General features: G+C 36.7%; 1 protein-coding gene across 2 annotated transcripts; it reads left to right on the forward strand.

The window, feature by feature from the left end:
• ARHGAP11A (Rho GTPase activating protein 11A) lies at window positions 1-22497 on the forward strand. 2 transcript variants are annotated; one of them, XM_008517324.2, is made up of 12 exons: window positions 1-924; window positions 4371-4441; window positions 6210-6306; window positions 6835-7088; window positions 7751-7914; window positions 8081-8230; window positions 12652-12726; window positions 13816-13983; window positions 16654-16783; window positions 17290-17398; window positions 19205-19343; window positions 19754-22497. In XM_008517324.2, exons 1-12 carry the CDS (start codon window positions 796-798, stop codon window positions 21337-21339), a joined length of 3072 nt encoding a protein of 1023 aa, XP_008515546.2. In that variant the 5' UTR covers window positions 1-795; the 3' UTR covers window positions 21340-22497. The 2 variants fall into 2 exon arrangements, with proteins under 2 accessions (XP_008515546.2, XP_008515549.2); XM_008517327.2 differs by having other exon boundaries at window positions 37-924; window positions 13816-13896.
• Window positions 22498-24777: the final 2280 nt, after the last annotated feature.

Raw genomic sequence — 24777 nt, forward strand, 5'->3', positions numbered from 1 at the left:
AATCAGAGTGCGGAGCGCAAGTTGGCGCTGCCGTTTGAGCCTGGGCTTCAACTGAGGGTGGGACAGTCACAGTGGCCACCGGTGTCTGCAGAGGCGGTGGGGCGGAGGCATGAGGAGAGCTGCTGGGCTTCAGTGAGCGCACCCGGATGTGCAGGCCGGGGGCGGCAGGCCCGCTGATGGGGGAGGGAAGGAGCAGCCTGTGAAACGGGGTGACGGCGGCCACCAGCCCGGGCGGGGACCGGGACTGGAAGACGCGCCCCAGCAGCCGGCTGGTCCGGCGGCTGGACCAGGGCGGGGGGCGCGGGGACGGGGAGACGAACACCCAACTGAGCCTGCCGGGGCAGGAGGGGCGAGGAGCAGGGTCGTCTTTACAGTTCGGAGAGGGATGAGGACAAAGTGAGGTTTGGAGGAAACGGGATCTTAGGAAGTGGCCGGAAGTGGTGGGAAGCTGGTAACAGGCGTTGGTACAAGGAACCGAAAGGATCAGGGAGAAAGAAGGGAGGTCTGTGTAAGTGACTGAAAGGATCGGGGGACAAGAAAGAAGGTCATTGTAAGTGAAGGAAAGGTGAGCTGTGGGTAGATCAAAGGGCTAAGAGAAGACAGTCGGTGGAAGTGGATAGAGAATCAAGGACGACCGTGGAAGTGGCTGGGGTCCGGGGCCGGAACAGTGCCAGACGGGGCCGGAAGGCAGCGGAGCAGAGGGCAAACCTGAGAGTGTTTGGAACTTGGAAGACTTGGTGGCGAACGAGGGTCAGGACTCAGATCCTGCCTCGGAAAGTGGGCGACGTTTCCGGGATGTGGGATCGGAGGCTGGTGCGGTTGGCCTTGTTGCAGCAGCTTCGGGCTGCCTATGGCATTAAGGTCAAGGGTGGCAGAGGGCAGTGCGATCGCAGGAGACATGAAACAGCAGCCACGGAAATAGTGGTAAGTTCTGGGGAAAGAAGTTTAGGTTAAAAAAAAAAAAGAAAGAAAGAAAAAGCCTCACCCTGTACCATCACTTATTGCCAGATCATGCCAAAATGTTCATTCTGTATGGATCAAATGAAAATGTGGTTAAGTGTGTCTAATTCACTCCAGATGGTCAACAGCTGAAATTTAAAGAATGGCTTTCTTGATTCTTTACAGGGATTTTTGGTCATTGAGAGAAAGTTGCAGAGTTTTTCAACCTCAGCAACATTGACATTTTGAATTAGATAATTCTTGGGGGCAGGGGGTAGCTGTCCTGTGCATTGTAGGATGTTTAGCAGAATCTCTGGCTTCTACCTATTAGATGCCAGTAGCATCTCTCCATTGTGGCAATTAAAAATGTCTCCAGATATTGCCATTTAATTGTATTTTGAACATGTAGCATGTGGGAAGGGAGACAAACAGTACCCCACCGCCAGTGTTTTAGAGTAAGATTTGGAGAGGGATGGGGGACCAGTACGTTTTCCAAATGAATCAGGAGGTATGACAGCATTAGAAACAGGCTTCAGATGATACCTCTATATTCATCAATTTGAAAAAAACAAGCTTGCTGCTTGGCTATATCAGACTTTGGAGACATAAAGCAGTTTTTTTAAGTGGGTAAACTGACAAGCCACAGTGTGATGATTAAAAAGCCATTGATAACTTTTGGGTGCTGAGGGTAAGGGGATTTTGAATGAGATTTTAATGTCTCTACAGAATCATCAATTTCACTGTGAAAAATAAAATAAATAGAATATAATGCATTTTATTTTAAATTTATTTGCCTAATTATATGGTACTTTCTAAGTACTTAGAGAAGAAAACTAGTATAATTAATTTGCATAGCTCTTGGGAGTCTATAATTTCTGAAAGAAAATAGTACGTGGAGAAGAAAATTACAAAAATAACTTGTATACCTTTTAATAGGTTATAAATTCTGGAGAAATTATTTTTGTTGTTTGCAACTTAATAGCAACATAATGTGTTTATATTTAAAAACTAGAGTGGTTTCTTCTGATTGTAAAACTGGCAGTCCAAGATCTCAAATATGGTTGGTTTTGTATGTATATGAATTTGCACGTGGATTTTTTTTTTCACTCCTTAAGAAAAACTGACACCTGCCTTTAGAGTCAGATAGACTTGAGTTTGAATCCTGCCCTACTTCTACTAGGTATGTGATCTTGGGCTCTTTGTTTAATTTGCCTAAGCCTCAGTTTCCTACTTTATAAAGTGGGAATAATGCTATCTCTCCTTGGATTGTTTAGGGGATTTAAAAAATGGCAAGATGTGTAGATAGGACTAGCACAGTGTCACATGCCATTTATTCAACTGATGATCATTGTTATGATAATCAGTGGTCTACATCCTAATTGATAGTCATGACCCTAGTAAAAATATTCTAATAAAGAAATACAGAAGATCATTGTGTTATAAGAATGGCATCTAGCAGGATAGGTAATTCTTTGAAAACTGGGTTTCTTTAGCTCTTTGATTTTTTTTTAGCTAATGATAGTTTTGAACTTTTTAAGAAAAGTACTAGAAATCTTTTAAAGATGAGATTGTAAATGGTATTTCAATACATAAAATTTAAAAAGCATGTTATTAGTTTTATTTTGTGATATTAAGTTATAGCAGTTACAGGCTGGCCCAGTGGTGTAATGGCTGGGTTTGCATGCTCCACTTTGGTGGCCTGAGGTTCACAAGTTGGGATCCCGGGTGTGGGCCTACACACCACTCATTGGGCCATGCTGTGGCAGCCTCCCACATACAAAACAGAGGAAGACTGCCACAGAAGTTAGATTGGTGACAATCTTCCTCAAGCAAAAAAGGGAAGATTGGCAACAGGTGTTAGCTTAGGGCCAGTCTTCCTCACCAAAAGATAAATAAATAAATAAATTATAGCAGTTACTTGTGAAGCCAATTGTTGACAATAATGAGACTTTAGGAAAAAAAAAAACACAACCCTGAATTCTAGTGATGCTTCAGCATCTGATTTGTTTTTGCATTTTGTTTGGTTGCACAATATCAAGGAAATTCTGATTTACCCAAATAAGGGATTGCCCATACTAACATTTTTTTTTAAATAGCTCATCTTGAAGTGACAATCATAACAGCAACAAATGTTCTTTGAGTCACTTAACTCTGTGTCAGACACTGATTTAAATGCTTTACATCTTTAATTCATTTAATTCTCTCAACAACTCTATGACTTAGGACTTATATGAGGATACTGAGTCGTGGAGAATGTTGGCATGATGAGGTCACTCAGCTAATAAGTGGAAGAGCCAGAATTTAAAACCTGGCAGTCCTCCCTCTAGGAGCCTGCTCTCTTAAGCACTATACTGTACTGTCTTTTCCATATTTGTCAATTAAATGGAGCCAGATGCTTGAAAAGGAACTAGTGAGATTTTGTTAGTCTGTTGAATCATTAACAATGCTGAATGATTTCTTGGTGTAGATAAGAAATCTATAGGTTAGATAAGATAGTCTTAAACAGTGCTTCAGGAGCATTCCTGTAGAGCGTATGCCTTTCAGCTCATTAACACTTGTGAGATTAGGTATAGCACTTATTTAATTTTATATAAGCGACATATACAGGCTTTAGTTTAGTTTTAAGTCCAGCGAAAGCTACCATCTTCATCAGTGACATTTTTAAGGTTGAATGCGTGCTCAAAGATAGTGGCAGATTCTTTATTCAGAGGTGTGTACAAACCCTCGAGTTAACCAATTTACTCTTGGGATCTTCCATGGATAAAACTTGAATGTGACTTTTGAAAAATGGTTCTCAAAGTAATTAAATGAAATTTGAATTAAATGTTTGCAGGATCCCTCCTTGGGTACTTCAGAACATAGTTTGAATAGCACTCTTCCATTGAGTGTAGAAAAGATAATCAGATCTAAAAACAGCCACTTCAGTATAACTTTAGGAAATACTCAATGAGTGACAGGAGTTACATTATATCAACTTATTATTTTGATTATATCAACTTTGCCTTTTGTACAAGTTAGTATTTATAAGGTGAAGGAAGAAAAGTATAAGGGCAGCACAGTATTTATAAGGTTACTGAAGGAGCCTGTAGTATTTTTCAGGAAATGTTAGTGTTGGGGGCCAAATTCTGTTTGAGAATTTCCTGACTGAATGCTAACTGGATTGATTTTCCATTATGGGATTGGAAACTGACAGAATTTGCTACGTTGCTTGAGGGCAATGACTTTATCTTAACTATTTTTGTACTCCTGGTATAATGTAAAGTAATGTAAAGTGGTTACTTTTTACCAAATGTACGTGAAATAATTGTTTTCATTGTCGTGACTGATTATTTCTGCTATCTTTTTTTATTTTCTGAGGTTATTTTGCCTGTTTAAGAAAACTTATATTATGTCTAATATTTGTGTTAGAGTAACTGAATTTGTCATTTCAGGGTAAAATATTTGGAGTACCTTTTAATGCATTGCCCCATTCTCTTGTACCAGAATATGGACATATTCCAAGGTAAGCAAAGTTTGAAATGAAGAATAAATATTTCAAACTGGTGTTTGAGTGTTTAAAAATAAATAGTTGCTTGACTCACACATTTGATTTGAACTAGCAATTATTTTATTTTCAATATTAACTAATGTAAAAATTGCTTTTAACCTTTTACATATTTTAACTTTGTAATTTGTATTCATTCTCAGGATTGAATTTTAAGATTCAGTAATGAATGAATGTTAGAAAGCAAATTATTTTTGTTTTATTAAGTCAGAGTTTTCACTTCTATACCAAGTCTTTTGCTGCCAATTCGATTATATTGAGTAATATACTGAATACCAATTCAATTAGAATTTTAATATTTTCTGTTCATTTTAGAAATGTTGAATAAAAGAATATTTAAGCTAAGATATTGGAGTATTTGTGAATAATTATGCAACACTTGAGCTTTTCTCTGTCACTATTTATAACCTTTTGGACTGACTGTATCAGAAATTACTAGGGAAGTTTATATCTTAAGAAAATAATTTAAAAATGCATATAAAGAAACTATCTTAGCTCTTACTAATTCATTTCCCCTCTCTCCAAAATAGAGTTCATTCTGGCTGCTGTAGTCCAGTAACCTAGGTTTTTAATTAACGCATTGTCCAAAAGCGTTTATTGAACACCTTGCTACCTTAGAACAGTTTTCCCTCATTCAGCCTATAGGTGTAGATTCACAACCTTCATAAGGTAACCACTTACTATTTTGCTTTTTAAATGACCTGTAAAAGGTTTGTTTATAATGATTTTCAGCGTTTAGAATTGCAAAGTCGTATCCCCAGTAATAATGACATTACCTCTCAGAAAAGTCAGATATGTTATGTTGTGAGACTGTGATCTCTAAATATCATTTCCCATTAAAGGGAAGCAGGGCTCTGTGAATCTGGCTGATTCTAGATCTGGAGCAGAATATGGAAATGGATCCTGGGTCATCTTGTACAAATAAATCTATTCCAGTCTCTACTCAGCCCTTTCCAGACTCTCCCCCATAACATATCTGACTTTTCTGAGAGGCAATGTTGGGATGAGAAAAGAACCCTGACTTATTTTTGGGCAAATGTAGTAGACGGTAAATATTTTAAGCTATGTACGCTGTGCAAGATCATATGTGGAGGGTGAATAGATAAAGAAGGCCTTAGACAGAGCTCTGAGGCATCCTAGCATGTAGTGGTCTGACAGAAAAAGAAGGGCCAGGAAAAGAGTTTGAGAAGGAGCAGTCAGGGAGACAGTAGGAAAACCAGAAGAGTAGTAAAAAAGTATTTTCAAGATGAGCAGTGAGAGGTCAAGTGTGTCAAATGCTGGTAGAACAAGCAAGATGAAGACAGTGCATTGATCATGGATTTGGCAAGGCAGAGGTCCTTGGTGATCCTGATGAGAGCTGTTTTCCTGGAGTAATGGGGGAGAGTCTGGAGATGGTTGAGTAGAGACTGGGATATGAAGAAGTGGAGGCAGTAAAAAAGACAAATGTTGTGCTCTGAGTAGAAGCAGAGAAGTGGAGTTGGATTGACAAGGTTGTAGGATTAAGCAGTTCACTGAAGCTGCCATGGGTAAAATTGGGCCTTAGAGAACAATTTAGGAAGCAAGAAGGACCACTAAAAGTAACCTTTCATCACAGAGATTGAAAGGATTTGTGGCATCAGAGCTTCTGAAAAGGGGCATAGTGCTTGGTCTGCTCATGTACTTTGGCAGGAGAATAGGATTTAGTAAGATGTGTATCTGGCCACCTGAAAAGATTTCTCTCTTTCAGTTTTATTGTTGATGCTTGCACATCTTTAGAAGAGCATATTCACACGGAAGGACTTTTCAGGAAATCAGGATCTGTTATTCGTCTAAAAGCACTAAAGGTAAGCATATTTTTGAATGATCGTTTTTCATTTGTACCACTTTTTGATTTGGTTTTTACAATTGAAATATTTAGAACTATCCATGAATTACTGACAGAAATTGAATTTGCAAATAAATTTTCATGGCAGAAGAACTCCCTTTTTTTACTAAAAGAAATTGTATATCATTTATATACTGTTTTTTTTTTTTCAGTTTTATTGTGTACGTTTAAGGTACACAACTTGATGTTTTGATATACGTATATATTAGGAAATGATCACCACAATCAAGCTATTTATATGTATAATGCTTTAAAAAAGTTTAGAGTACTTTGAAATTTATGGTCCTTGTTCCTATAGAGTACTATTTGAAATGGAAAAAAATTTTTTAATTTTATCTTTTTTAGCCGTCTAAAAGGGAATGACATATTTTTTAAAAAAGTTAAGAGAAATGTATTAAAGATAGCTTTTTAGGGTATAAGAAAGGATACTTTCTTTGCAATAAACTCTTAAGCTCCCATCTGCTCATGGTGATTGCATTCCTTTCAGAATAAACTGGATCACGGAGAAAGCTGCCTGTCTTCTGCACCTCCCTGTGACATTGCGGGACTTCTTAAGCAGTTTTTTAGGGAATTGCCAGAGCCCATTCTCCCAGTTGATTTGCATGAGGCGCTTTTCAAAGCTCAACAATTAGGAACAGAGGAGAAGAACAAAGCTACATTGTTGCTCTCCTGTCTTATGGCTGACCACACAATTGATATATTAAGATACTTCTTTAACTTTCTCAGGAATGTTTCTCTTAGGTAAGTAGTAATTAAAAGTCTTGGGAAATGATTGTTTGATTTCTCAACTAGCTAGATTTACCCTTATAGATAATAAATTAAATTTCATTTGGAATGGAAATTTTTCTAAAAAATATTATATATTTCCTTACTATAAGAAGTATACCCTCAAGAAACAGTATACCAAATGATTTAATATTTCCTTGCTGTCTTAGAGTCATCATTATGAATGCCTTAATGGCTTATTGGTGTTATAGGATTCTTTGTCCACTGAATGGCTTCAGATTACTGTGTTTTTAAAATATTTGTGTTTTACTTTTCAAATTTGTCCCCTCTCCCTGCTCTCAGTGAGGCTGCTTGTTCTAGACATACTTGCGGCCTTCTGATACTTTGAATTTTCCATGTGTGGGTTTGAAAATCAAATAAACATGTTAAATTTGTGTGGAAGAACAAAAGTTGGAGTCTATGGTTAGCATGATTTTTATGATATAAAGCACACAGAAGATGTATGTTTCCTATTCTGTCTTATTTCAAGCCATTCACCTAGATGGGTAGATGAAATGTAACTGTATTTTGACTTGTGTTTGATAAAGTAAGAGATCTTCAAAATGTGCTAAATAACATTATTTTAACTCTGTATTTTTATCTTTGGCTCCATCTGATAAAAGCTTTTTTCGTTTAAGGTCCAGTGAGAATAAGATGGATAGCAGCAATCTTGCTGTAATATTTGCACCAAACCTTCTTCAGACAAGTGAAGGACATGAAAAGATGTCTGCTAACACAGAGAAAAAGCTACGATTACAGGCTGCCGTAGTGCAGACTCTTATTGATTATGCATCAGATATTGGTAAGCTATAGTTGCATTATTAAGCTACAGGATTTGTTTAAATGAGGGAGATCCCAGCTCTTTCCAAGTGAACTATGAAGACAAATGTTAGAAATTTGGTATGTGCTATTTAAACATTTTGAGGGGGAGTAGAGGAAAGATCTTAATTATGAACATTTTTGTTTAGGGCAAGTTCCAGATTTTATCCTGGAAAAGATACCAGCTATGTTGGGCATTGATGGTTTCTGTGCTACTCCATCACTAGAAGGCTTCATTGAAGACGGTGAATGTGAAACTCCTGGTGACTGTAAGAGAAAGCGAAGACAAAGTGTAGGAGGTAAGTGGCAGTCGCAGTCCCATTTTGCAGAGGTCAGCGACTTGCTTTTATCCCTCAAACGCATTTGAACATAAAGAATCATAAGCTGTGGTGTATATCTTTTTGGTGCTTACAGCATAACTGGAAAGACATAACGTGCAAGTGAAAAGTAAAAATGACCATGCAATCTAATATTGAGTGCTAGATCTTTAGCACAAACATAAAGTGTGTTCAAAGAAGAACAGTTTCTGTGGTTGTAATGATCAGGGACTCTTCAAAGAGGAGGTCAAACTGAACCTTCTTGAAGAATAGGTGGAATCTGGGAGAATTGGGTGGAGGGTCAGAATACTTGTATCCTATTCTAGATGCGAAGGATATTAAGAAAGATTTGTGTAAGGAAGAAGTAATCTATGTCTGTAAATAGACCAGTGTGACTTGAGTGAAGGGTTCATCCTGAGGATTAGGATGATATTCTGATGATCTCAGTGTTGGGCTAAACAATTAAAACATTAACCTGGGTACTGGAGAACCATTGAAGGCTTATGAGTAGAGGCATAACATGATTAAAATATTTTAGAAAATTATCTGGTTTGAAGAATTGAGACATAGAGGTAGGGAGAATAGAAATGTGTGGCAATAATCCGATTGTGAGATCATGATTTGAAATAGTGATATAAATTAGTTATGCATATGAACTAAATAATGAAGGAAACATTACCAAGGAAGAATCAAAAAGACCCAAAGTTTCATCATGTGGAATCAGTCATAAGACTTCTTGTCTCCTTCTTGATCAAGAAGACTGAGGCCATTCGTCCTCCAGTTGCCTTAGGAAATTTCTTATCTTTTGAGTATCAGAACCAGTTGTTATTAACTATCCCATGCCTTTTTGAATCTTTTGGCTTATTTGGCATTCATTGCCTTCTTTAGTTTCTTCTTTGCCTCCTTTGTAGATTCGCCTTATACCTTCTGTGTTAGTTTCCTAGGGCTGTTGTAACAAAGTACCACAAACTGGGTGGCATAAAACAACCAAAACTTAGTGTCTCAATTCTGTCACAGCATGGCCACTGATAGAGGAGTGGAACTCTAATCATGTATCTCACACACACACCCATTTAGAAACTTTCATTGATAATACTGATAGTTATAGCCTAGATTAAAGGTCTTTTGTAGGATGGCTTTAGCATGCCTTTCTACTGTTTCCTGTCTCTCCTTTATGCACTCTATATTTTGGTCAAACTGCATTCTTTATTTATTGTTTTCTAGACAGTTTGTTCTTTTGCTTATACCGTTTATTGATGATAATGTTTTTACTTCTGTCTGCCTCTGCTGTTCAAATTATATCCAGTTGTCAAAATTCAGCTGAAATGTCAAGCAAGCCGCCCCCCCACCCTACTTTTTTTTAGTGGACAAATAATCTCTTTTCTGCTCCAACATTCTATAATATTCTAGATTCTAACAGTTTTTATCTGGTTTTATATTTATTCCTTGTGCAAAACTCTCTTACCAGTTATATTTCATACTCTTTGAATACAGAGAACATGTTTTATTTGCGTTCTTTACTGAATAGGCGTAAACTACTGAATGAATACAATAAATCGAGTTACTAATATTTGGCTTAAACCCAGAGGTACTTTATTCATTAGAACAGGAAAAGATGGCGTTTGTCAAGTGTCACTAAAATACATCAATTTCATTGCAATTTGAAACTGTTTAGGAGCTCTAAACCATCAGTGTTTATTTTTCGTGTTATAGGCTAGCCTTCTATTTTTTTGCATCTCACTTTCAAATGTCACAAACATCCATATTATTTGATTGCATTTGCTCTGAAGAATCTTTTGACTTTTTTTAAATTGTGGGAAAATATATGTACCATGAAATTTACCATCGTAACCATTTTTCAGTGTACAGTTCAGTAGTGTTAAATACATTCACATTGTTGTGCAACCAATCTCCAGAACTTTTAATTTCGGTATTTATTATTTATGAGTTAGTTACTCTACCTTAATTTTATGCTGGGTATGACAGTTCTTAATGATTGTATTGCCCCAGAATCTACACAGGATTCCATGAGCAAACTCTTATAATCTGAGCAAGAGGGATTTGTCTGTCATAATTTTCCTGTTCTTGCTTCTGTACGTGAGTGTGTGTGCTCGTCTGTATTGTTATTGCCCTAACGAATGTCTGTCATGGATGGTGGTGCAGGACTGAACTGATCTGATTAATACGATGCCCTTAATAGTGCGGTGCTTCCTGAAATACATATAATAAGCTCATGAGTTATTAAAGGGATTGAGACTTAATTTTTCCCTTTCTCCAGAGACACAGTCTGTACTTTCAGTGTGGCCCGTGATGCAGTCAAGACAGTTTCAGATTAAGGAGGGAATAGTTTATCTTTCCGTACTTCTGATTTTGCTGCGCTGTACTAATCGTGTTATCTGCTGTGGCTGAGTCTGCTGCTTAGTTGTTTCTTCTCTCTTCTGCTCTGCTTTTCATTTCTCTTCCTTTTTCCTTTGTTTCTTTTCCCTCTCCCATATTAACCTGGTTTAATGCCCAGGTGCCATATAGGTTAGGTTTGTTTAAGCCATTGCCTGCCAGTTAGAGCACTGCCTATTTTTGGCTCTTCATTGAGGTTTTCAGTATTCTCCTCTGGTTTGGACCTATTTCACTTGAGGGTGTATGATTTCTCAATACATAAGTGGGCTCTAACAGAACTTAAATAACTATTTTGATTGATATATGGTGATTAAACAGGTAAACATTCAAAGGACTTTTGTGTTTCATTGTGGCTGAAAATTAGGGGCATATTTTTGCATGAAACTGTTTCCATTGAAATCACAATTTCCCAGTAGCTAAATCCAATGTATATTTTTTAGACTTGTATTTTTCAGAATTTCTTTGGCCACTTGACTATTTCCTCCCTGATATATTTTTTTCTTTCCTTGTGTTTTATAATACTGTGCTTTCTCTGTTTCCCAACCTCTTTACAGCCATTTGTTCTGTCTCACTTTCTGGACTTTCTTTTTCTGACCACCTCTTAAATGTTCCATTCTTCCATATTTGACCTTCTTCTTTACCCCCTTCTTAATGATCTCATTCACTCTTATTTTTGAAAGCTACCATTTCTGGGCCGATGGCTCCCAAATCTGCTTGTCTAGTCCTGATCTTCCCACAAATGGATTCATATCCATTTCAGTGTCTCATAGGCATGCCGGATTCTTCTTTGTATAATTACCTTTTTCTTTGGGTGGCACCCTTGTCTACTCAGTCATCAAAGTCAGAATTCTAGATGCCCTTATCTACTCTTTCCTCAATCCCACATCCCACTGATCACCAAGTCTTTTCATCTTGATGTCTTAAATCCCTTTATTCCTGCTTCCGTTTCCACTGCACCTGCCTCATTTCCGACCTTCATCTCGTGCCTGGCTAATTCTCACTCTTCCTTCAGGTCTCAACCTAAATATCACTTCCTCAGGGACACCTTCTCTGACTCCCCAGTCTAAATCTGTAGTTACATTTGTACTTCAGACTACTTACCCATTTGTCATTATGTATTTATGTCCTTAGGATATTTAATGTTTGTTTTCTCCACTAGAACGAGTTCCATAAAGGCAAAGACCATGTCTGTTTTGGTCACTGTTGTATCTTCAGTGTTAGCACTCTGCTTGACACTTCATAGGTACAAAATAAATATTTGTTGAATGACTGAGTAATATACTTAGAAGAACCTTCCGCTAGTTTGTCTGCTTCCAAGGAGGCTTACCCCCTTATATCTGTCACATGGCTGCCAAAGTGATTTTTCTAAAATGCAGATCTAATGATTTTGCTCCCCTTTGCCTTTGAAGAAGTTCAAGTTCTTCACAACGACATACAGGCCCTGTTCTGCCTAATACAGAAGACTTATCTTTCACCATATCTGCTGCTCACTGTTTACACTAGCAATATTAAACTACTGGTTCCTAGAATACATAAATCCTCTTTTCACTCACGTGCCTTTGCATATGCTGTTCACCTTGCCCGCAAGCTATCTTCCTACCTAATCAGCACCTACTAGTCCTTCAGAACACTGTCCAGGTTTTACTTCACTTACAAAGCTTTCTCTCTCATTGCCATTTCCTCCATTCCTCAACAAGTAAGGATTCCCCTTCCATACTCTTTCTGCATATCTACACACACTTGTTTTACATTTCATTCTGTATTGTACGTCTTTTTTTTTTTGAAAGAGATAGGGGAATGTAAGTGGGGAATGGACTAAAAATATATCCTTTAGGTTTTTTTCTATTTTAAAGTAATTTCTTTTAAATAACCTTAAGTGACTTTAAAATGTATAAGCTGATATAAACTTAGATTCTAGAAGGCCACAAATACCAATAAAGAATTATTGGTGAAAGATAGGTAAATGTTGTTATAATTGATTATATGATTATATATGTCTTGCATTTCAGATTTTGTTAGTGGAGCATTAAATAAACTTAAATCTAACAGAACACCCTCTATTACACCTCAACAGGAAAGAATTGGTAGGTATTGTATATATTTATTTAAATGAAAATTTCTGTATATTATATAAAAAGTAATTATGATAATAATTCCCTAACTTATTTTGGTTTAATCAAATCCAAATATTAGTTTCTTTTTTTTTTTTAAAGATTGGCACTTGAGCTAACAACTGTTGCCAATCTTTTCTTTTCTCTTTCTGCTTTTTCTCCCCAAATCCTGCCAGTATATAGTTGTGTATTTTAGTTGTGGGTCCTTCTAGTTGTAGTATGTGGGATGCTCTAGTTGTAGTATGTGGGACGCCGCCTCAACGTGGCCTGATGAGTGGTGCCAGGTCTGTGCCCAGGATCTGAACCAGAGAAACCCCGGGCCGCCGTAGCAGAGCGTATGAACTTAACCACTCGGCCGCGGGGCTGGCCCCACCAAATATTATTTTCAATGGAGATAATGTATTATAATATTGTGTTGTGACATTGCTAATTACATTGGATATAATGAACCTAAAATTGTAGATAAGAATTTCTTTTAGTCTGTTGTTACATGTTTAATCTTCTAAATCCTGTTTTTCTGTTGCTTGTAAATTGAATGCTATTGAACATGTAAAAATAACTCAATCTCATTTTTGTTTTACAACCAGAAGTTTATTAGTATATCTTCCAATTTTTTATCTTGGTTTGCTTGTGGTTGAAATTATTCAGCCCAATAACAGACAATATGATAATTTGTTTTGTTTTCCAGATTGAAGAAATTAACTCATTAACACTGAGTCATGATGATAAGCAAAAATCCTATTTAGATCCATTTTTGTTTTAACTCTTTGTTGTAATTTTCTTTCCTATGTTAATATTCTTAATATGAGTGATGTGCATATTTTAGTCTATTTGGTTTAAGTTACTACTGTTTCTTAAGAATCTTGCCTCTAAGACTTCCCTATTTTCATTTTAAGTAATTGCGTAGCATTGATTTAGTTATATATTTGATAATGTAAACATATCCCCCATTCCCCCATTCTTTGGTTAGAGCTAAGTAATAGCTTTATAAGAAGAAATTATACAAAGTTTTTGTATTTTATCAACTCTGTGGGAGAAACAACAAATTGTTTTTTTTTTCAGCCCAGCTGTCTGTATCACCAGTGATTCTTACGCCAAATGCTAAGCGTAAACTGCCAGTAGATTCTTCTCAAGGTTTCTCAAGTAAGAAAAGGAAGGCCATCAAGCACAATTTTAACTTTGAGTTGTTGCCAAGTAACCTCTTCGGTAGCAGTTCTACACCAGTATCAGGTAGCAAATAGAACTTATGTAATTGTGTTGTCAACATTCACAAGAGTGCCTATTCTGGGCAAAGTGCTATTTTATAAGAATACCAGCTTTGAGGAGCCAGAGCTTTATTCTGTTTTGTCAAATGTCTGAATTTTTATAAAGTCCCTTAATTTTTTAAACATTTTTAGATACTAGTTCAGTATAATTAATGTACGTGTGTGTGTGTGTCTGTGTGCGCGTGTGTGTGTTTTATGGCCATGCCTATTGAAAGTTAGGATAAATAACTCAGAGTGAGAGTTTGGGCTTCTGTGGATAGCACTGGTGCTATCTGAGCACTGGTGCTCAGGTTTAGTGTGATGAGACATCCTGAATTCTACTTTAGTTACCTCCCGATCTATAGATAGGACTGTACTGCTGTCTTCTGTTGAGTTGAGGTTGCCAGAGTTTGAGCCTCTCTGAATCCAAAGTGAGGGTGTTAACATTGGAGTAACCATTGCGGATTGTTGTTTGGGGAGGCAGGAGTGGGTATTTTTAAAGTTTTATACTCAAGTAGCATTTTTTAAATGAAAACTTTGTTTGTGCTGTTCCTTGTGGCATGGTTTCCAGATCCCTTACCAGCCCAGCCATTTTCTTCCAAATGGACTCTGAGTGCCTAATGTGGCCCACCAGAGCCTGCAGAGAAAAATATAATATAATCCTGCTCATTTGGATGCCAGACTTTTGTTAGCATGGTCTTAGATTGAGTTGGCTCCTTTATCATGTTGGCTCAGATAAACCTTTTGGTCAACCCAAAATGAAATGAAACCCTAACTAAGCCCAGAGTCTCCCATCTCATGTTTCTCTCACATTTAGTCAAAATGCGAGTGATCTCTGATGCTTTTAGATTTTTATTGATTTCAGACAATGTTAAGAGTTTCATTTTGAATTCATTATCTGGGTTATGATCTTCTTCCCAAAAGCCTCTCTTTTGTTTCTATTACCCAAAAGGTTTATATTTTCCTTGTTTATTTTATTAAAAAGTTGAACAAAATAGCAACTTGTTCTCTATATGGCCTTCCACAGGTTCTCTACAGTTCACTAAAGCGTAACGATAAGAACGCTGACGCTATGTCTATGGTTCGTTCACTGTTCAGAGGTTGGAGACTTAAACTCCTTTGAAGTAACTTATCGTTTTCTTAATATTTAAAGGCTTTTCCTCTTTGGAGGACTATGTCGAAATGTCACATATGAATTGTAGTTCTACCTGCCTTTGTTTATTAGCATTACCACATCTTCCCTAACATCTGTTGATTCCTTTGTTCCAAGCTCCCCAAAAAGAGGTTAAACTTTCTTGTGTTACTGTACCATTACTATGACCCTACTTAACCAGTGAATTTTTTAATTAAAAAAATTAATAAGTTCAACATCAGAAATCCTATTACTTGAATTCACCGTTTTTCTTTGACCCTACTTTCTCAGCCAGAATTCAATACATTTAATCTACAAAATTGAAAATGGGTTGGTTTGTAAGTTTGGATTATAACAGATATGATGCTTTTTTAAATGTATAACGGCAACAATATTAATCTATAATCCATAAAGTACTTATTTATAATTGTTTTCTTATATGTGTCATAACTGTGCGTTATTCTGTATATTCTGGCTGCGCCTCCTTGTAACCACTGCTGCATTTTCAGGATGACTAGCCTGCATCCCTAGGATAAAGCCGCCTGTGTCTCATTGGATATATTATGTTGCCTCCAAAACTTTCTTTAGCCAAATGCACCCAAAAGTCACTGGAATGGTTGTATTATTTTCTGGTTTTGTAACTGAAAAATATTGGTTGTCTCTGTTTGGGGACTTAGGTGAATTCTTTACTAATAGCAATGATGAGTTGAGAGGGTTTCTATTTGTTGAGTACCTGAGCATGATTCAAATATAAGCCAAATGTATATCGAATCTTTGTTCATAACTATTTTATATTTTTCCTAATTTTTTATTGTAGTCGGTTTCATAAGATAGTATTAAATACCCTAAAACAAAATGAGCTCCTGTAACCACCAGTTGTTAGAATGGAACATAGCAGTAGCCAAGTGGTTAGGCATGAGTTATAGATAATTAATTTTTGTTTGTTTGTCAAAAATATGGGACAAATTACACTCCAGAGTCAGGTGGACGGCAGTTGGCTAGCAGCTGCATACTGGATACTGAGATTCTGAGCTGAATTGTTTTTCAATAGTTCATTGTTGATAATGGCATTAATTAATCTTATGTACCAGGTGCTATGCTGGACATTTTATATACATTACAGTAATATTTATATCCACCATGGAAGTCCATTTTCAGAGCCTAAAGCCATTTAGTAGGTGGTGGGACAAACTCAAGTCTGTCTCGCTCTTTCTCCAATCTGCAACAGTGCACACTCCTCCCTTGAATTATTAAAAGAGTTTAAAGCAAAACTCTAATATGAAAGTAATGTTTAACCTGACCTTTAATAGGCAAGTAAAAAGTAAGGAATTGCTTTTTTTTTTCCTTTTTTTTTTTTTAGCTGAGTTGGGTTATTTGGCTCCCAAAATTTCTAACCAGAAATGATATGATTTTGTTGTTGCTTTGGGGTAAAAATTAAGACTTTAAATCTAATTGCTATTAATCCTTTATACTTTGAAAAGAAAAGAAGTATGTGTGGTATATTACATGTGATTATTTTTATAGTTCACTGTGATACAAGCCCAGAAGGGTCATCTCAGAGCTCACTCTCTCCTGTAGCCGTCAGTGGAAACCATTTGATCAGTACAGATGTGCTGAGGCGAAGTAAAAGGATTGCAAGCAAAAAGGTTTGCAGGTAATTTACCCAGGACATTTCATTTTCACTAGATAGATATAGGTATATATAGTTCAGAAAATATTTTGTTTGTCTTTCTATTGAGAATCATATTTGAATCATAATTTTAAAAAATCTCCTCTGCTTTTATAGTCTTATTAGTCAAATACCCTTTATACATCTTCCAGAGAAAGATTCCTAATTTGAGTCCACTTTGCTTGCTTAAAATCCTATTTTATGTTGATGTGTATAATTTTAAAATTTCCTGTTAATTTAAAAAGCTCTAGCCTATTCTAATAATTCTAGTTTATAGGTGACTAACTGTTGTGATAAAAAGGAAAGATGATTTTTATATGCAAAACAAGAGTGTTCATATATGGTGTCTTAAAGCTTAACTGATTTTAGAAAATTATTACTCCATTCAATTACTAGCAAGGTGATTTGCTCTGGACTTTCAAATTTAATTTTTCAAGAATTTCTCCAGTTTTTATGCTGTAAACTGACTTTTTTAATTTCACTCTTCTTAGGGTGGAATCAGGAAAAGCAGGTTGCTTCTCTCCTAAAATCAGTCGTAAAGAAAAGGTTCGAAGATCTCTTCGTTTGAAATTTAGTCTGGGGAAAAGTAGCAAAGATGTAGTAAGTGTCTTTCACCATTTCATTGATGTTCACATGAGCATAGAGCTGTAGACTTGATGCTAAAAGACCCTCTCAGTCCTGCCTCTCCTCTGTCTACTGTCCCATTCTCTACTCTTTATACCAAACTCTTATACTTGAGTTGCTGTCTCCAGTTGCTCCTTTTTTATTCTGCTTAAATTGATTCCAGTGAGGCTTTCATCCCCAACACCCTCATTAGGTCACCCATGAATTCAACATTGCTCAAACCAGTAGACAAATATGAGTCCTTGTTAGACTTGACCTGGCTGACCATTGCTCTTTTTTGGCATACTTTCTTTCACTGCTTCAAGGACACTTTACTTTCATGATTTGCTTCCTTCTTCACTGGTTACTTTTCTAATTCCTTTACATTGGAATGCCCAAGCTTTGTCCTTGGACTTCTCTTTTCTCTCTGCACTCACTCAAGGTGATCATCAGCTTTAATCATCATACACTATTTACTTAAGACTTCCAAGTTTGTATCTCCAGCCCAGAAGGCTCTCCTGAACAACCTGACTGATTCCTAACATCTACCTACTTGACTTCCCCACTTGGATGTCAATCCAATAGATGTCACAAGTATAACCTGTCCCAGATAGAGTTCCCAAGATGCATTTCTTCACTGCCGCTGTTTCTCTGCTCCTCCCCCTCACTCCTAACCACACTTCTGCCTTCAGTCTTCGCCATCTCAGTTATGGCAGCTCATTCTTCAAGTCTCTTAGGCCAAAAACTATTCAGCCATTCTGGACCCCTCACTTCTGCTCTCAGGCCCTGTCTAAACCATTAAGGAATCCTGTCATACCTCTGCTTTCAGAGCATATCCAGACTGACCAGTTTTCACGGTATTACATCTCGAACCTTCTCTAAGTTCTGTCATCTCAAACTTGGTTTGCTGCACTAAGCTCCTACTAGAGGGCTACCTGCTTCTACCTTGCTGCACTACTGTAGCCAAAATTATCCTTTTAAAACCCAAGGTAAGTCATGTCACTCCTCTGCTCAGAATCTACCAGTGACTCCTCATTTCACTCTGAAAACAACCAGAGTTCTTACGTTGACCTGCAACGCTCCCCATGATCTGTACCTGGCCCACCTGTCTGAGCCCTCCTGCCACTCCCCCTTCTGTCCACTCTTGCCTCCTTGTTATTTGTCGAATGTGCCAGACCTGGCTTCAGCCTTAGACTGGCATTTTCCTCTCACTAGAAAGTTCTTCCCCCTTATGCCTTCATGACTCTCACCCTCATTTTTCTTTACTCACAAATCATCTTCTTCTGATCACTCTGTTTAGTAATACCCTACCCTTCACCACTCCATATCCATCTTACCCTGCTTCCCTTTCTCCACAGCATTATCACCTTATACATTGTATATTATACAATATAATCTACTGTTTATCTTGTTCTGGTCAAAATTCCCCATCTAGAATGTAAATTCCATGAAGGTAAGATTTTGGTCTGTTTTGTTTTGCTTTTCTTTTACTTTTGTGAACAGGCCCTGGCACAGAGCCAGCACAAATTTTTTTTCCTTTTTTTTCGTAATGAATATATGGGGCTTTTATTTTAGATCATAAAATATCAACTAATAGCCAAGTCAGATGCTTGCTGTTTTCATCAGCATGCATGCAAGTATATTTGTGTTTGCTATAAAATTGTTTCTCAATTAGATGTATCATTCTTATTAGCTGTAGAGGATTCTGATAACTATAAAAAATTTAAAACTTTGTCTTAATATCTTGAATTAACTAGGTTTATTTCTTAACCAAAACTTTTTCAATTTTTCTTTTCTGTACAGAATGGGTGTTCTGGTGTCAATAGATGTGAAAATGTTGGTCGACGACTTGCAAATCAACAAAATTTAAAAAATAGGATTGAATCTGTAAAAACAGGTCTGCTTTTTAGCCCAGATATTGATGAAAGATTAACAAAGAAAGGTACGTTTACATGATGTTATTAGAGTATTACCCCAAAGGTCTACTTTAGTTGCTTCTTAAATAAATTTTTTTCCCAGCTTTATTGAGATCAAATTGACATACAACCTTTAGTTGCTTATTTAATGATAAAATATATTAAGTAACTTACTATTCTAGAAATTTAAATTTTGTGTTTGAATAGTGAAAATATTTGAATTGGCAATGTATTTTTCTGTGAACAGTTGGAGGATGCTTATAAATGTAAATATGAAAATGTTTGATGTTTTTATATTAAAAATTATTTCTTTCAACACAAATCTTTAATTTATTGGAATTAAATGCTTAGTACCTTTATTTGCCACGTATTTGGACAATATTGCAAAACTAAGTCAAATATAAATGATTAAAAACACTGAACTGCTTTATTTTAGGTTCAAAAAAGATCAGTAAGTCTGAGGAAAACTTATTAACTCCAGAGCGACTAGATAGAACAAGTTACCGGATGTCTTGGACAGGACCTAGTAATTCAAGTTTTCAAGAAATAGAGGCAAATGAAGCTTCTCCAATAGAAGGAAATCTTGAGGTGGAAAACTCTTCTTTGGAGTCTGACAGTACGGTTGAAAAGTCACCTGTTAGTTCATATGAACTCACCCCTTCTAATGTACACAGTAACCAAAATAGCAACACAACTGGAAGTTCTCTTAGTGGGGATGAAAATAACTTGACCACAGAGACCTTGGTGAAAATTCAGAAAGCATTTTCTGAATCGGGAAGTAATCTTCATTCATTGATAAATCACAGGCAGTCATCAATAACTAATGTGGGGAAAGTAAAATTAAATGAAACGTCTTCTATGGAATATAGCCCAGAGAAAAACCTGCTTGAAACTAATGATTTGACTGTGATAGAATCAAATGAACACCACACTAGTAAAGATGAAAATAGTTTTTCAGAAAGAGACTTCTCATCACATCCAACTCAAAAATTGGATAAAGAAGCAACTATGAAATGTTACTCAACTCAGATGAAGATGGAACATGAAAAAAGCATTCATTCAAATATACTGAAAGATCATTTAAGCAAAGAAGAATTGCCCAGTAATGAAGAAATAAAGAAACAACAGTCCCCAAGGGATAAACGAAATACTGAATTAAAGGCGAACGAGGATCTGATTGAAGAGAACTTACAGACATGCACAGCTTGTAGGGAGGACGCGGCTAACGCCTCTTCCTCTGAGCAGAGTACATGCAACATAACAAACTTGTCAAAACCTAGAGTTGTGAGAATTGCTAAACAGCAATCACTCGTGGAAACACGTGATAAAATGGTTTCTGAAAGTTTACAAATGACAGAGCAGGGGAAAGTTTCAGACCACATACAGTGGTTTAACAAGCTTTCTTTACATGAACCGAATAAGACAAAAGTAAAGTCACCTCTTAAGTTTCAGCGAACGCCTGTCCGTCAGTCTGTCAGAAGAATTAATTCTTTGCTGGAGTATGGCAGACAACCTGTAAGGCATAAACTGGCAAGTGTCGGTGACGCCACTTCTCCTCTGGTTAAATCAGTGAGCTGTGACAGCGCTCTTTCCTCTTGTGTAGAAAGTACAAAGTCAAAAGATTCCTCTATTTCATGTCCCAAATCAGGTCCTCAAGAACAGAAGTCGGCATCGTGCAAACAGTCAAATGCTGATGCAGTCTCAAAATCAAGCTTGGAGTTAACTTCTAAATCTTTCTCACAGATGAAGAGGCTCCCGGACTCTGTGAATGCTTCTCTTGGGTCTACCAGAGTTTGTCAACAGGAAGTGAAATCGGATGGCCAAATTAAGGTTCCCTTGGATGATCTGACAAATCATAATATATTAAAATCTGTCATAAATAATAATATGGGCTTTTCTGGGATAAATAACAGGATCCTTAGGAAACCTTCAGAAAGAGAAAGAATCTGGTATAAAGGGTCTCCAAAAAATCCTATTGGAAAAGCTCAACTATTGCCAACAAGTAAACCTGTGGACTTGTAATTGCTAGGAGTTGTCGTTAATGTAAATAAAATTAGCAATTGGTGACATGACTTGCAAGGTAATCCACATGTCAGTCTGTAGCTCAGGATTATTGCTGTGCGCATCTATCCAAGCAACTTGGATTCTTATGCTTACATAAATGACTTTGTTCTTCTTAATTATGGCAATACTTAAACTTTTTAATTTTATTTTGATCTCTTAAAGCAGAGTTTACGCTTTTTTAAAGAAATTGTTGACTGAGTTTATAAGAAATTAATTTTGAGGGGGAGGTAGTGGGAGATTAGCCCTGAGCTAACATCTGCTGCCAGTCCTCCTCTTTTTGCTGAGGAAGATTGACCCTGAGCTAACATCCGTGCCCATCTTCCTCTATTTTATATGTGGGACGCCTGCCACAACATGGCTTGACAAGTGGTGCGTAGGTCTGCGCCTGGGATCCGAACCGGCAAACCCTGGCCACCGAAGTGGAGTGCGCAAACTTAACTACTATGCCACCCAGCCAGCGCCTATAAGAAATTAATTTTTGAAAATTGAATGAATTTTATTTTTTAAGTGTGATAGGAAGAGTGGAACGAGTTGTGCCTAATGCCCTGTTTTTCCTCTTAAGTCATAAGGTTTCTACAAGAAATTTCTAACGCATAAAGGGAAGAGATAAGCCCTGCAAATCGTATTTCTTGAGTTACGTTTATGTTCACTGTCTTTACTAAAACCCCTAGATAGTAATATGCTCCAATAGCATCTTCATCCTTTCTTCCTATTTGGCGCAGTGTAATTGTTTGTCTTGCCTGTAGGTGTGTACAGTGTGTTCACTGAATAAGCATAATGGTGATCAGAGTGACTCACGTGTGCTCATGTAGTGTGGTGCTGTAGAAGTAACTGATGACTTTGAAGCCATACCATATTGTTTAAGTTAATTTGCACAAATACATTTGTGTCTGTTTTGTCCAATATAGAATTTAAAATTATGTAAGGAGGAATAATTAAGCTTGGAAAATTTTAATCATGGTGATTTTCTTATATGCAGATGCTTGATTTTAGAATTTGAAATAGTCGCACCTCTGTACATTTACCTTGGATTCTTATAAAAAGTCTATGATGGTTTTGTCTTATGTGTAAATGTTATTTATTTAGCATAGACATTAAAGACAACTTTCTGGAAAATGACTGCCTGAGACTCTAATGAAATTCAAAATACCTTTTAGAATTTGTTCCAGTTTGTCAAGCACGTCTATCTAAATTTTGTATTTTAAATTGTTAGAAATCACAAATCTTGAAGGAAAGAATAATATCAACAATAGAGGATATTTGCTGAAGTTTTAGAGGAGGAGTGTGCAGGCAGAATCAACCACTAAAGAGAGTTGTGTAGGTCAGTTGTCAGAATGCCACATTCGGATGTTGGCAGACTAGAAGAGCCCTGCACACCAACTCAGAGCCACCAGACTCACAGCGTGTGTCTAGATGAGGAATTCAGAGGCACCAGATGTTTGCTTTACCAAGTTATGCTTGATAGCAGTACATCTGTTTTATTTCAAAGCTCCTTCCTGTTTCTATATTTATTACCTAGGAATCAGCCCTTTCTCAGAACTAGAAAGTATTTGACTTACATAAAGACTGTGAAAATCTGTTGATTTTCAGGTTTTCAGATCTGAAACAATCATGTTTATCTGACATCGAAATAGGTTTGTAATATAGACTGGATATGAGTTTCAGATATTTATAGTATTTCTAATAGTAAGTACAGACAGAAAATATTCATAAACTCTGAAATTATGTTGCCTGGTTCAAAGCAATTTTTTAAACTTTTAAAAATGCATTAATGTCATTTTATATCCGGGGGGTGGGCGAAATGTTGAATTGGAGGACTAATTCAGTAAGAAGGCATAGGAGATTAACTGTACACATCACCTGAATTAGTGGCTTTTCTAAGAGATGAATCAGTAATCAACATGAAAGATATTAAAAAAACAAAACCCACGTCACTCCCATTTTGGTTAATGAAAGCTTCAATACAGAGTATAGGACTGAAAGTGAATAGTTTAGAGTGGTAGTAATTGGAGAATTAGGAAAGTTGAGTTTCAGACTTGATTTAACCTCTGTTTTCATTTTATACAAAATGGGGATAATAATGCTACTAACCTCATGGGAATATTTGATCAAATGATATACAAACATACTTAAAATTGTCTTGGACATGTGCAGTAACTTAAGGATTATTTTCACTTTGTTCTTACAAGTAAGTAAAGATCTAATGTTAATGTGATTGTTAGGAGCAACAAACTACAATTACATAGAACTTAGTAGGCTGCTTGGCAACATTCTATAATCACTAACAATTTATAAGGATTTTGATAATCATCAAGCCCAGGATATATATGATAGATGTTTTTAAAATAGCAAATTTCATCTGAAGCATAAACATTTTGGTGTATTTCGGTCAAATTTTCATTCAACACAAAAGCAGTAAATTGTAATGACCTCCATTTTTCGAAGTACAAAATGAAGGTAACTGAACAATGTTAAAATTCAGAATTGAAAAACAAACCTCAGTATGCATGAATAATAAATACTAAACCCCAGCATGGTCTTTGAGCCTGGAATCAATAGACAGTATTTGTCCTGTTGATTTACCATGCACTGAAACAAAAAGCTGGAAACCAGGGTATCCGTGGAAGAAAAGGCGCTGGAAGGAGCGTTGGTTCCCAAGCTAAAGGCCACATGTCTCCTGAACGAATTTTGTGGGCCCCTCTTCACTGCACAAAATTACCACAGATGATGGATTTGCTGCGTAGAGCCAGGGCAGAGACCTGGCTTCTGACCTCACCAAGTTAGTTATTCTCAGACCCCCAGTCTTGATGAAAGAAATTTGCAGTACTATATTTACTGTATGGTTTACATTTCAATTTTTGTATTTGAACAAAATTCAAATGTTCAAGATTGCTCTATGAATCTTTAACAAAAAATTTGAGTCTACTTGGATAAATTTCTGCAATGTGCCAGGAGTATGGTTTCTTTTCAGGCCAAAGGAATTCTGCTTGATAGTTGATGTGGAAATTTAGAAAAAACACTCAGAACTAATATTCTTAGAGGTTTTCACGTGCTTTTGCTGTATCACTTTGATAGAAGTTTCTAGCATCTTATATTAAATATCCCCATAGTTTTCCTGCTCAATGAAAGGGCTCCTGAAAACCCTTAGGATATACCCTATCACTGCCATCATTACAAGTTCTCCGGACCTCTTCATCTTTTGTTTGTCTGTCCTACCATTGCCCCATTGCCTCTTCCCTCTTCAAGCTAAAACTCAAAAAAATAGCTGGAAGGTGGCAAAATTAACAGTGTGCTAGTAGGGGCGAAGGACAGAAGTGGATATGGCACATTGTTTAGATAATTGCTTGAGAAAAGGTGACTTAATTCCACAGAAATCGCTAGCGGAGAGGGTCTCTA

The sequence above is a fragment of the Equus przewalskii genome, chromosome 1 (assembly GCF_037783145.1).
Source record: "Equus przewalskii isolate Varuska chromosome 1, EquPr2, whole genome shotgun sequence".
NCBI lineage: Eukaryota > Metazoa > Chordata > Mammalia > Perissodactyla > Equidae > Equus > Equus przewalskii.